This window comes from Megalops cyprinoides, chromosome 17 (genome assembly GCF_013368585.1).
Source record: "Megalops cyprinoides isolate fMegCyp1 chromosome 17, fMegCyp1.pri, whole genome shotgun sequence".
NCBI lineage: Eukaryota > Metazoa > Chordata > Actinopteri > Elopiformes > Megalopidae > Megalops > Megalops cyprinoides.
In genome coordinates, this window is record NC_050599.1 from 7,572,980 (window position 1) to 7,584,369 (window position 11,390).

Here is an 11,390-nt window from a genome sequence, read left to right on the forward strand (position 1 = left end):
AGATCTTTTACAGATTCTCAGTGAGTTAAAAGGAATGGACTGAACAAAAAAATAGCCTACACATCCAAACAGCAGTGCTAATGGGTGCAATGGGTCTCTTGCTCCATGGACACAGTGTGTATTCTGACATTGACTATTACTACAGACACACTAGAACTGAAATTGTGTGACTTACTGAATGAATATTGTAGATATTTGATCATAAGAGTAGCTTGCCTTCATTTCAACAAACGCATTTCCACCTACTGTGTGTAGGGTAAGCATCTTGTATGTTCAAGGTCGCCCATGTCAGTTATCTATTACCCAGTGAAGAGTAATATTTTTAACATGCTGTTGCAGCAGACTGTTCAAAACTTGAAAAAAAGACATGAACAACGGTGTTTGGAAAAGGGCTTTAATGAAAAAGCAGTTATACAGAACAAAGCCTGAGGAACATACACTAGCAAACAAAATAATTTCATTTGTTTCTGACAAAACAATTAGAAAAAACATGTATAAATGGCTACGTTCCCTTCAATCATTAGGCTGTAGGATGTAACAGTTCCTTTCGAAGAATCCTTTTTTTTTTTCCATCACCATGAGAACAGTATGTAACTCTATGGCAAGCTATAGACACCAGCAGCTATGCTGCTACAATGCTGGCAGCTCGAATTTTACAATCACCATTTGCAACCTCTCATTGGAGGTAAATACACCAATAATGAGTGCCCCAGAAGAGGTTAGCAGGCCATGATTTCAATGGAGTAAAGGTGCAGTAACTCTTCGTAACACTGCAGGCATGATTTTAAAAAACATTTCTCTGCAGACAGAATAAATAGATTGCACAGAATAGAACATAAACAAAAAATAACAAATTATAGATCACATGTAACAATGAGCTCATCCTTATTACCAGACAGAAACTCATAATCCTCTTATCTTTCTTACTGGGGTGAAAGAAATCCCCCATCATTCTCATCAGGTTGCACTGTTTGCATTGAGGCACAACCCCAGACAAAGCCGAGGTCACACTTTGTGCAACTGTGGGTGTATGGAGTAGGATCTTTTCCAAAAACAGGAGGAAAAAAATAGACTACCTTTAACAATAAATGTCATCATCCTAATTAAGTACTCCAACTCAATAATTATCCCTTTCTGGTCCTCAATGTAGAGACTACCCAGTACCTGAATTCACACTGTGTTTAGCAGAAGAAACAGATGTCTCTGAATTTCATACAAATCTAAGTCTCTGCGTGGCCTCCTTTACATTCCAGGAGGCCAAATGTAAATTTGTGGATTTACAAAAATGGCAGCCAGGAAAAACAAAATCTGAAATAAAAAAAGAAAATTTCACCCAATTTCCGTATGTCCACAATCTCGGTTTCTTTGATTTAGTGAAAACGGATCTCAGACAGCAAGAATTTGGTTTTACCAGAAAACGCCAGTTTCAATTTACTGGTTAGCAGCCACACAGAAAGGTTTAAATTTGTGAGAAATCAGTAAAGGAACCAGGTTTACAGGAGTCGATTGCCCAGCAGCAGAGCGAGAGGTGGCCGCAGATCACCTCCACCGCTAGCAGACAAAGCAGAAAGCACGTGACAGTCGTGCACCGCTGACATGGTCACACGCGCTAGGCTAACAGGGCTTCCCAACGCACGGAGAGGAGAATGACTATTTACAGACCACGTGTCTCCGTTTATCTATAGATCAGTCTGTACAGTATGTACACAGGATCTGAGCGCGCTCAGTTGGCTCGGGCGACTTGGGGGAGGGGGGAGGGGGGTTTGAGCGCTCTCAGTTGACGCGGGCAACTCGAGAATCTGAGCCGATGAAGTTGAGCATGGTCTGCACAAGCTCGGGGAGGTCGTACTCGTGCTTCCACCCCCAGTCCCTGCGCGCATTGTCGTCGTCGAAGTTCATTGGCCAGCTGTCGGCTGTAGAGACAAAGATGGGAAGATACGGATTAGAAACCCGACACTCGTAGACTGATCATGTGCTGCAGCAGTTCATATTAAGAAGGTTCAGCAATCGTCACATGAAGGATTTCGTAAGGAGTTCGTAAAATTAGACAGACCTCCCTGTAGATCTACACTGTCAGTATGAGATGAGATGATCTCTTTAAAAAACAATTCAACAATCTTAAAATACGTATGTGATGGATTTAACACACATCCCAACAACTATTCCTATGAATCCTTCAATTGCTAACTCTTGACCATCTGTTTGGTTGCCAGGTTAAAATCATTAGGGTGTCCAGCTCATATCGGGGGGGATATCCATTACCGATGGCCTGCCGCACGGGGTCGATGTCGTAGGTGACCTGCAGGTCGGGAAGCTGCTTCTGGACCTCGGTGGCCAGCTCCTCGGGGGTGAAGCTCATGGCGTTGATGTTGTAGGTGCGCATGGAGAGCGTGTCGGCGGGGGCCTCCATCACCTCCAGGGTGGCGCGCAGACAGTCGTCGATGTACATCATGGGCAGCCGCGTGTCCGGCTTCAGGTTGCACTCAAACTTGCCCGTCTTCACTGCGTCGTGGAAGATCTGCACCGCGTAATCTGGGGAGGAGAATCAGAGAGAAACACAGGCTCACCATGTAGCTCGCTCTGAGTGCCAGGGAGGACACGGTGCTCACATACAAACTACAGTAACGGAAAGCGGTCTATTCACTTTGGCAATGCTTTGTATAAGAATTAAAAGGCCATGAGCAACACTAGGTTTAAAGCTCCTTTCAGCGTGGGCCCCCATGGTGCTCCGACAGACTTATTGGACTGAGATTTACTGGCAGCCTCAGGTTTCTCAGAGCTGAAACACGGCACAGAGCTCCTACCTCGCACAGCGATACCAGCTGGGGCTGGTATATACAGTACTACCCCCCCCCCCCCCTTTCCCCTCCACGCCTATTAAATTACAAAGATGAGCCCCAGAGAGACTGATCTGACCTTTATTATGTAATAGGGCCGAAGAGGCACAGAAAAAGGGGGAACGTTTGGAAATAGAGACGTTGTACGTGTCACCAGAAATGGCTATAAATACCACGGGGAACAACCCATTGCTTGAAACATGGCAGTTACGTAGGAGGACTTGAGGATTTAAAAAAAAAAAAATACAGAATTTCCTGTTCAACAACCACAGCCTCTACATGAGGGCTCTGCAGCGGATGAATGCTTACCAGTGGTGCCTCCGCCGGGCTGGGAGTCTGCCGAGATGATGCCAGGGTAGCGCAGACAGCGGAAGTCCAGGCCGTACTTGTGGTGGTAATACTGCCAGACACAGAGCAAGACCGTGTGAAACACTGCTCATGCACAGCGCTGAATATCCGCACAGCAATTGCAAGCTGAGGTTCCTCAGTGCAAGGGCGCACCGCGGGCGACCAGCTCTCACCTCTCCCATGAGCTCCGCGTGGACCTTGGAGACGCCGTAGATGGTGCGGGGGCGCTGCACGCACAGGTCGGGGGTGGGGTTGCGGGGGGAGGTGGGGCCAAAGGCGCCGATGGTGCTGGGGACAAACAAGCGAAGGCCGTGCTCCGCTGCAATGTCCAGGATGTTGTGCAAACCTGAAGAACGAGAGGAAAAACAAACTCAGTCCCAAGAGAGAAAACCTCCAATGGTTCAAGGCCCATAAAAGTATTTCACCAACGGCCTCAGTCTATATGCAACAGAAGTCTTTCTTGCCAAATTGCTTATATCCATCAGATCCATTTGCCAAAATTGTACGGGCCTAGCAGCGCCAGGAAGAGTCTGGCTCTCCCAGAACCACCTCACTCCTCCCACGCAGAGATAGTGAACAGAGGCATCACTTACCAGTAATATTGACGGCCCGAGCCAGGGGCACATTGGCCTCCCCCACAGCACTGAGGAGAGCGCTGTAGTGCACCAGCCAGGTGATGCGGTTGTTCACCACAATCTCCCGCAGGTTCTTGTAGTCCAAGATGTCAGAGTAGATGAAGGGGCCTAAATGTCACAAAAAATAAATAAATAAATGTATGCCAATGTATAAACTGTATGCCATTAAAAGTTATTTAAACACACCTTTTATAACTGTTTACAAAGTGCCTCTGTTGAAATGTTCAAGTTGTTCTATGTATTGCTGAGTGTAATGACTTAACTGGGTGAAAAACAGACACCTCTGGTACTCTTTAAGGACAGTGTGACCCACATCTGACCTACAGTGCATCATTCCAAACACCATCTTCCAAGTTCTACTCACCACTGTGGAAGACATGGCTGGGGGGTTTCCTGATGTCTGAGAGAATCACATTGTTGTTTCCAAACCTCCTCCTACAAGACAGGAAGTTACACCGGGACTTAACACAGAGCAACAGCTGTTAGCAGCGAGCATACACTGACATCCACCTACTGTCACTTCCAACTGACGTATTCTTAGTGAAGTCAGTTAAGTTAGACAAAGGCGAATAAGGATTAAACATACATGGTGGTAAAAAAAAAAAAAAAAACACTGTAAAAAAGCTATAGAAACATATGTGCATGTGAGGAGGGGTGGAATTCAGCTCTTACCTCAGCAGCTTAGCAAGCCCCACCCCAAGCTGTCCCAGCCCCCCTGGACAACAGAGAGAGAGGAAAGCAGACGTTATCAAGGGAAATCGGAGGATGGTAAACATGCTGTTCCCATGGAGACACGGCAAGGTCATGTAGGGGGAGCTAGATTTATTGAGATTTATCTTCCACACAGCTTGGGTGGAAGAGATCGAGCTATAGACATCAGAGGCAAATGTAAACGTATATAGGAAACAAATACTGTTGTGTTTTGTTTTTTTTTTGCCCCTGCACCAAAAACATAGCATGCAGCACCATCAATATAGATGCATATAAAATTACAAAGCATATAAAAGCATGTACGTAGCATATAAAAATATGCTTTGTACTGCATTGAGTACATTACAGTAAATGTACACCATCCTACCTGTGATGAGCACTTTGGGGTGGTCCGTCTCGGAGAAGGACACGGAGTGAAAGCTGGCGTCAGACGTGACCTGGCGCGGGGAGAAGCTGATGTTGCGCACGGCAACAGCCAAAGGCTGGCAGCTGCAGTGAGGGGCAAGGAGGGCCTGCTTGGCCACTTTGCTCAGGGCTCTGACAACTGGCATCTTCAAGTCACCTGTATCGGAAATAGCGTCGGGCAACTGTAAGGGTGCTGGGGTGCAGCTGTGCCAAGATCAGTTCCCAAATGTAAGGCGTTATCATTGTCCCCGCGAGCTATATATAAAGCATTAACCGTGATGAAGGTACAAACATTCCGCATCGATAGTTACCTACGGTGACATCAACAAACCCAAACTAAAGATAAGGGCAAATAATTGTACTGCTTGTGTTCTTTTTATTTATTACAGTAGTTTCCAGCAATTGTCTAATTCTGCCTGGGTGACAGTTCAATACCAAACAATCCTCATTTGAATGCCGTCTCCTGTCTGTTGCGTCTGCAGTACTGGACGAAGATCTTCGTGAAATCGGCTGTTACGGTCCTGTCCGTGCCAAACAGGACTGAAATTTTCAACTTTACCGTTTTCTGTTCACTAACTACACTCGATATTTCATTTTCAGTGCTAATTTGGTTATACTGAAAATGTAATACTTGGCAAATCACCGATGTGCGCGTTATCACTAACTTGTCCCGCCTGACTGCTAACGTTAATAGTTAAACGTTAGACGTTAAATGTCCGCACTAGAAACTTAAGTTTGATTTTTAGAAATAGGAAGATATTCTCACACTTTAGTAACTGTAACCAAATTTCATGATAGTGTCAGATGTGTAGAGAGGCCAGCTGGCTTGATCACTCAAGTTAGCTCCGCAAGTAGTTCGATTACTCAGACACAAGACATTTCCTTGCATGAAGGAGGCCACTATAACATCTATAATGTCACTTCATTCCAAACCAACGCTAAATTAAAAACAATCATACAGTTTTTGTTTTTTAAATACATCAGAAAGGCACGTAATTTCGAACTTAGCTACAGTCGGAGACAGGATGTGTTCAAGTACATCTTACCTTTACGTCTGGTGCGTCTGTGAAGGGAACGCGATGTGTAATTTGAGAGTATTTATACTGCCCTGCCTTCGTCGCGATCCAATCAGCATATGAGGGGTGGACATGCAGAAAACAACTTGGCGACCCTGTAAGCGTGTGCATTGACACGCTCCTCAAGGGGACAGCTTCATAAACTGAATTTATGGGCTCTCCAGCCAAATCTTGATAAGATCCATAATTCTTACCAAAGCTTTTGTATGGTAGGAGTTACCTCAATTGCCTTTGCAAACTTTAGTCTGGCCACGGTTCTAAGACAGTATCCGAGTTTCTTGACTAGTTTGACATAAGACTACAGATAAGGACGTCCCCAGAATCTCACAAATTTCCTTATTTTCAGAATTTCCAAGAAAGGGTTGACTAGGTCTTTATAAAAGGTTCGATATTTGACCATCAGATCGTTAATAGTGCATTACATTGATTTTTGGATTAAACATTATAGCACGTGTCCGAGAAGTAATATATCTCAGCTTTGATCCAACGGGGAATGAGATCATTTGTTAATTAAACGTACACGCATATTACTATGACAGATACCGGGTAACACATGGCTCATTTGACAAGATAAACGCATCCTCTGATTTCACCGTTGAGTAACGATGAGAATATGGCCATCGCCATTGGCTGAGAATCCTTTTTACGTCAAATGATGTCATCCGAGGAAACGTGATCACTTAGCACGTCAAGCGCCTATGGCCGTTACACAAAGTTATTTTGTGTTTTATGTGATCCTTCATCAGCTGTTACTTGTTCAGTACAGGCTAATTAATACCACGAGTTAGGTTAGATGGTTAATGGACAGATGAACTCGCAACGATGACACCTACCATGCACCTTCGCTGGCGTGTTAACTTCCTTCTTCCTGACAGCCCGCGTGTATTGGCATATTCATTTCCGATAGATGAAGTAAATCAATAGCGAGCAAATAGGTTTCAGCTAAACGACTTTATGTGAAATGATGTGTCTTCAGCTGATCGAAAATGTGTTAGGAAACTGACCGCTAAACACATGATGCTCAGCTAGTTTTGTGGACCCCAAACGTCATTTAGTTAAGATTGCTTTAGCTGAATTGGCAACGTTTGCACAAAAACGTAAGTAACTTCATTCAGCAATACAATAACTTTGGCTAGAATTAGCCAGCAGCCTACACGGAGGTATATATATATTTCCCGGCATGATGAGCGCTTGGAGTGGGACAAAAGCCAAAGATGCTGTCCTGTGGTCTACTGATAAGCTATCTTCACGATTTACTGGAAACAAGTTAGCTAGCAACACAAATACAGAAGTTGCACATTATATAGCTAATTTACTTACCGGAATGAATAAATAAGATTCACAGTTAAAATAATATCCCTTATTTTTCCTGTTTGGGTAGTGGGATGCTGCTCGGATGCAGGGTCAGATGGAGTCCTTTGCTAGCCGGCTGGAAGACACACGCGTTGTCTGCTAATACTATTGCATCAGCTCCGGCCATGGGTTATATATCAGCGCCCATCTGCTTTCAAGGGAAGCCGGTTTTCGTCCTGATTGGCCGATACTGGAGGTGCGGTCTCCGCCTGCGACTACTCCCATCCGACGTCACCGCAACACGAGGTCAGCCAGTGTGCGTCTTTTTTTCCGCAAGGCGATTTCGCCACGACGCATATTTGCCTCCTCCCCGTGTGTCCGCGCTGTAGAAGAAATTTTGTGTGTATACAGGGGGACAGACACAATAATGGAAACACAGACTTTTGAAGTAAATAAATTGCAATTTAAAATGAGTCTACACATTAGCTGTAATTGTCAATATGATTCTGTTATAGAGGACATTTTAAAATTACTTGAAGTTCTTTAATATTTGAGTTTCTAAAGCAACATGAGAAATATATTTTTGAAAGAGGTCAAATTATTGTTGCCTGAGTTGTAGGTGTTGTCAGTCACACAAATAGTAAATTATTTAATATGATAAGGGGAACAGTGTCTAAAATCATTACAGTATATGCTAAAAGGAAAAACTGCATCAGGAAAGAGGAACAGTGGCCACAGCTCAAAGCTCAGAGACATGGATAGATGAACACCCAGCACAGAACACCAGTCTCAAAAATTAGTACAGAACTTAATGTACACCTCAGTAACCCAGTCTCAACAAAACTGTTAATTGTGATCTTCACAAAGCTAATGTTTATAGTAGGGCTGCCATTCAGAAACTAATTGTAACAAAGGCTAGTGCACACCAACGTACAACCTGGTGTAATGGGCACAAAACCAGGACTTCTGAGTGGTAGAAGAAAGTAATATTGTCCAATGACTATTCTTTTAGGCTTTTTCTATACATGGATGGGTTTATGTTTGGAACAATCAAAAGGAAGCCTTCATCCCACATTGCCTGTTCCCACCTCTTAAAAATGGTGGTGGATCTTTCATGGCAGCCATCTTATGGGAGTCATTGGGTCTGATTATTACTCAGCATGGTACTATTACAGCCAAGGAATACAAAGCCATTGTAGATGGCTATTGTTTCCTCAAGGTGTTCCCAGATTTGATAACACCCCCACAGCTGAACAAATTCAGGAGTGTTTTCATAACACCAGCTAGTGACAGATCTACCAACCAATAATGAGTGATTTTTCTTTTTCAAAAATGGTGGTTTCATCCAATGCTGGAGTGAGGCAAGTTCTCTAGCCAGGTGGTTTCACATATGCTAATTGCCATATGCCATTTGCACCTCTGCCGCTGCCCTCCACACCCCCCCCCCCCCCTCCAGTGATTAATTCTCAACAATTTATGACACAATGGTCCAATATACCACTAGAAACAGCTCAAAACCTGTTGTACAGCATATTGTGAAGGACTGAAGCTGTTCTGAAGGCAAAGGGAAGCCCATGTCCATAGTAGTTAGTATTCACATATTGTTTGGTGTTTACATTATTTTGTCTACCTGCTGTGTACATGTATATGGTTTGTAGCATCAATTATATGTATTGCTCATAGGTTCTATTAGTATCATGGTCAAGTATCCAGCCAGATTAATTGTAAAGACATGATCAGGTTTATCTATCTGAATAGTTCATCCTACCAATATAACTGTAGCTTAATATTTAAAATTTCCCTCAAAAACAAGGTAGGAAATGTAACACTGTAATGCAGTTCCAAAATATATTTCCAACATGTAAACGTTTTCATTCAAGAGGGTGGGCAGGATACATGTCGTATCTTTGATGGGCAAGTTTCTATAATTTTATATTGACATCATAGCCCCACCAAGTGAAGTCAGTTCTAATACCCTAACAATTTTGCCTTTATCTTAACCATAAAATTCAAGCACATAAATCTAACAGTTTGTACCAGTCTGAATCAATCCAAATCAATTCCTCTGGCCACAATCTTGCTTGAGTTTCAGTTCATTCAGATTCTTCGATAAGATTAATTTCTCAGTTAAATTCAAATCGATTGGTTTTATTCGCAAGACAAGGAAACATTTGTGGTGCCAAAGCACAATCGCATTCACACCAAACAGTACAAAGCTGATTTACAAATACTATTCAAGGAGCAAATTTACAAGTGTAAAGGATCAGAAAATAAACATGTTTCTCCAGCTAGGTTTCATATTCCTGTCACTGGAAAGTGAAACCACTGCAGGGCTGTTTTTCACTGTTTGTTTTCAGAGGGGTGCTGGCCCCGCAGATAAGATGTTCGAGTGGAGAACAGGCTCTCAATGTCAACTGTTGGTTAATACAAATGGAGACCCCGCTCCTGTCTCAACAACAAGCATGCTAATCATTCACGTAGCCTCTGTCATGGACACTGCCTTGTCTTCATAATAAAGAGGAGACCAACAGCTGAATGCTGAATGTAAATCCATCAGTGTTTGGCTGAAGGTAGCCCAGAAAAAAATATTATACACACACACACACACACACACAGATATATAAGTTATGGAAAGCCAGCTAGGAAGTCATAAGATCTGACTGGTGCAAGCAGACGCCCATGTGTTCCCATTACTGTCTCCCTCATGTGCTGCCAGTAGCACTACAGTGCTTTACTGGAATGAGTGTCTGTGTACTTGGGAGTGGCATTTCGCATGTGACACCCTTCATAATCTCATGTGACAAAATTAAACGTGTGCCTGTCGCAGTGAATTTCTACCACTGCCCAGTACCTTTCTTCAACTCCTACTTTTTCAGTTACAGTTTTTTTTCATAAGAGCTCATTGATCGAATATAAAATTCATGCAAAATACCTTTAACAAATCAAAAGCAATATACTGCTATAAAATATTAAGTACATCATTAACTTGAAGGGTGAAAAAAGTAGTCTAATCCAACACTGCTTTTGAGCACAACCATTTTTAATGCCATGAGGAAAAAATAAAGGAGAAATTAACTGAAATGCATCACAGATACAAGAACAACATTTTAAGTGACATTCAATACAGAGTAACAAAAATGTTTCAGTCCCTATTAATTTTTCAGTATTTTTTTATTGACTTGATTCAAGTGAATCAGTTAGCAACAAAGTGTGATTACAAAGCTGCCAGCACTGCCCAAATGACATGTGACCTGGGTCCGGTACTGTATGTGCTCACATATGTGTCCCACCTGCTTATCGCATGTTCCTGCAAGCACACCCACTGTTGCCTTCCACATGTTCCCCTCTCTGACCCTGAACAGAAACATTCCCCACACATGGAATCACATTCCAAGACACACCGAGTGTACTGTAGGCATCTAGACGCAGGCTCCTTTGGGCAGCAGTTACTGTGGTCACAGCCTGAGTGTGAGAGGTAAAACAACTACTGTGGAAAGTGCATGTAAAACATGTGGACCTGCCCTCAGAGACACTATTTCATACCATTATGCTGGTTGCACAAGTCAGACTGCTCATAAATTCCACTTCCATTCCACCTATGCCTGTTCACTCATTCCTGGGGGAAACTGGAAATATTTGACATAATTGTAGAGCAACCGATTCCACTTGCTGCATCTGAGACAATTATGTGCTGTCTAATGCCAAAACACTGAAAATAAAGACAGAACATCTCACTGCAAAGAGGAAAGCACAGCTAGCTGGATTACAGAAAGCGAGCAGCCTCCGAGTATGTAAAACATACCACATTGTGTAGTCTCAGGACTTTGAGAGCACTGTGCACTGCATAATCGCTGCACTCAGATGTGTAAAGCAATATGCACCGTATAATTTCTGCAGTGTGTAAACCTTTGTTCAGTGTGTAGGCTCTGCACCCTGAGTGTGCAGAACGCTGTCCACTGTGCAGGTATGATAAAGACGCAACATATACTCTGTCAGTCATCTCCTATATTCAGTTTAATGGTAAAACACGGTCACCTCAACTTTAAGTTACAAATTTAAGCAGATGTTCCTTTTTTGATACTTAC

The 11,390-nt window shown here is 43.2% G+C and overlaps 1 protein-coding gene across 1 annotated transcript; it reads right to left on the reverse strand.

Annotated features, from left to right (window-relative positions):
• Positions 1-380: 380 nt before the first annotated feature.
• tdh (L-threonine dehydrogenase) lies at positions 381-7,490 on the reverse strand. Its single transcript, XM_036550255.1, has 9 exons — positions 7,333-7,490; positions 4,899-5,093; positions 4,493-4,535; positions 4,185-4,255; positions 3,779-3,928; positions 3,359-3,531; positions 3,147-3,237; positions 2,263-2,532; positions 381-1,913 (listed from the first exon to the last, which is right to left on the reverse strand). The coding sequence occupies exons 2-9, from the start codon at positions 5,080-5,082 to the stop codon at positions 1,774-1,776; spliced, it is 1,122 nt and encodes a 373-aa protein (XP_036406148.1). The 5' UTR covers positions 5,083-5,093; positions 7,333-7,490; the 3' UTR covers positions 381-1,773.
• Between the last annotated feature and the right edge of the window lie 3,900 nt (positions 7,491-11,390).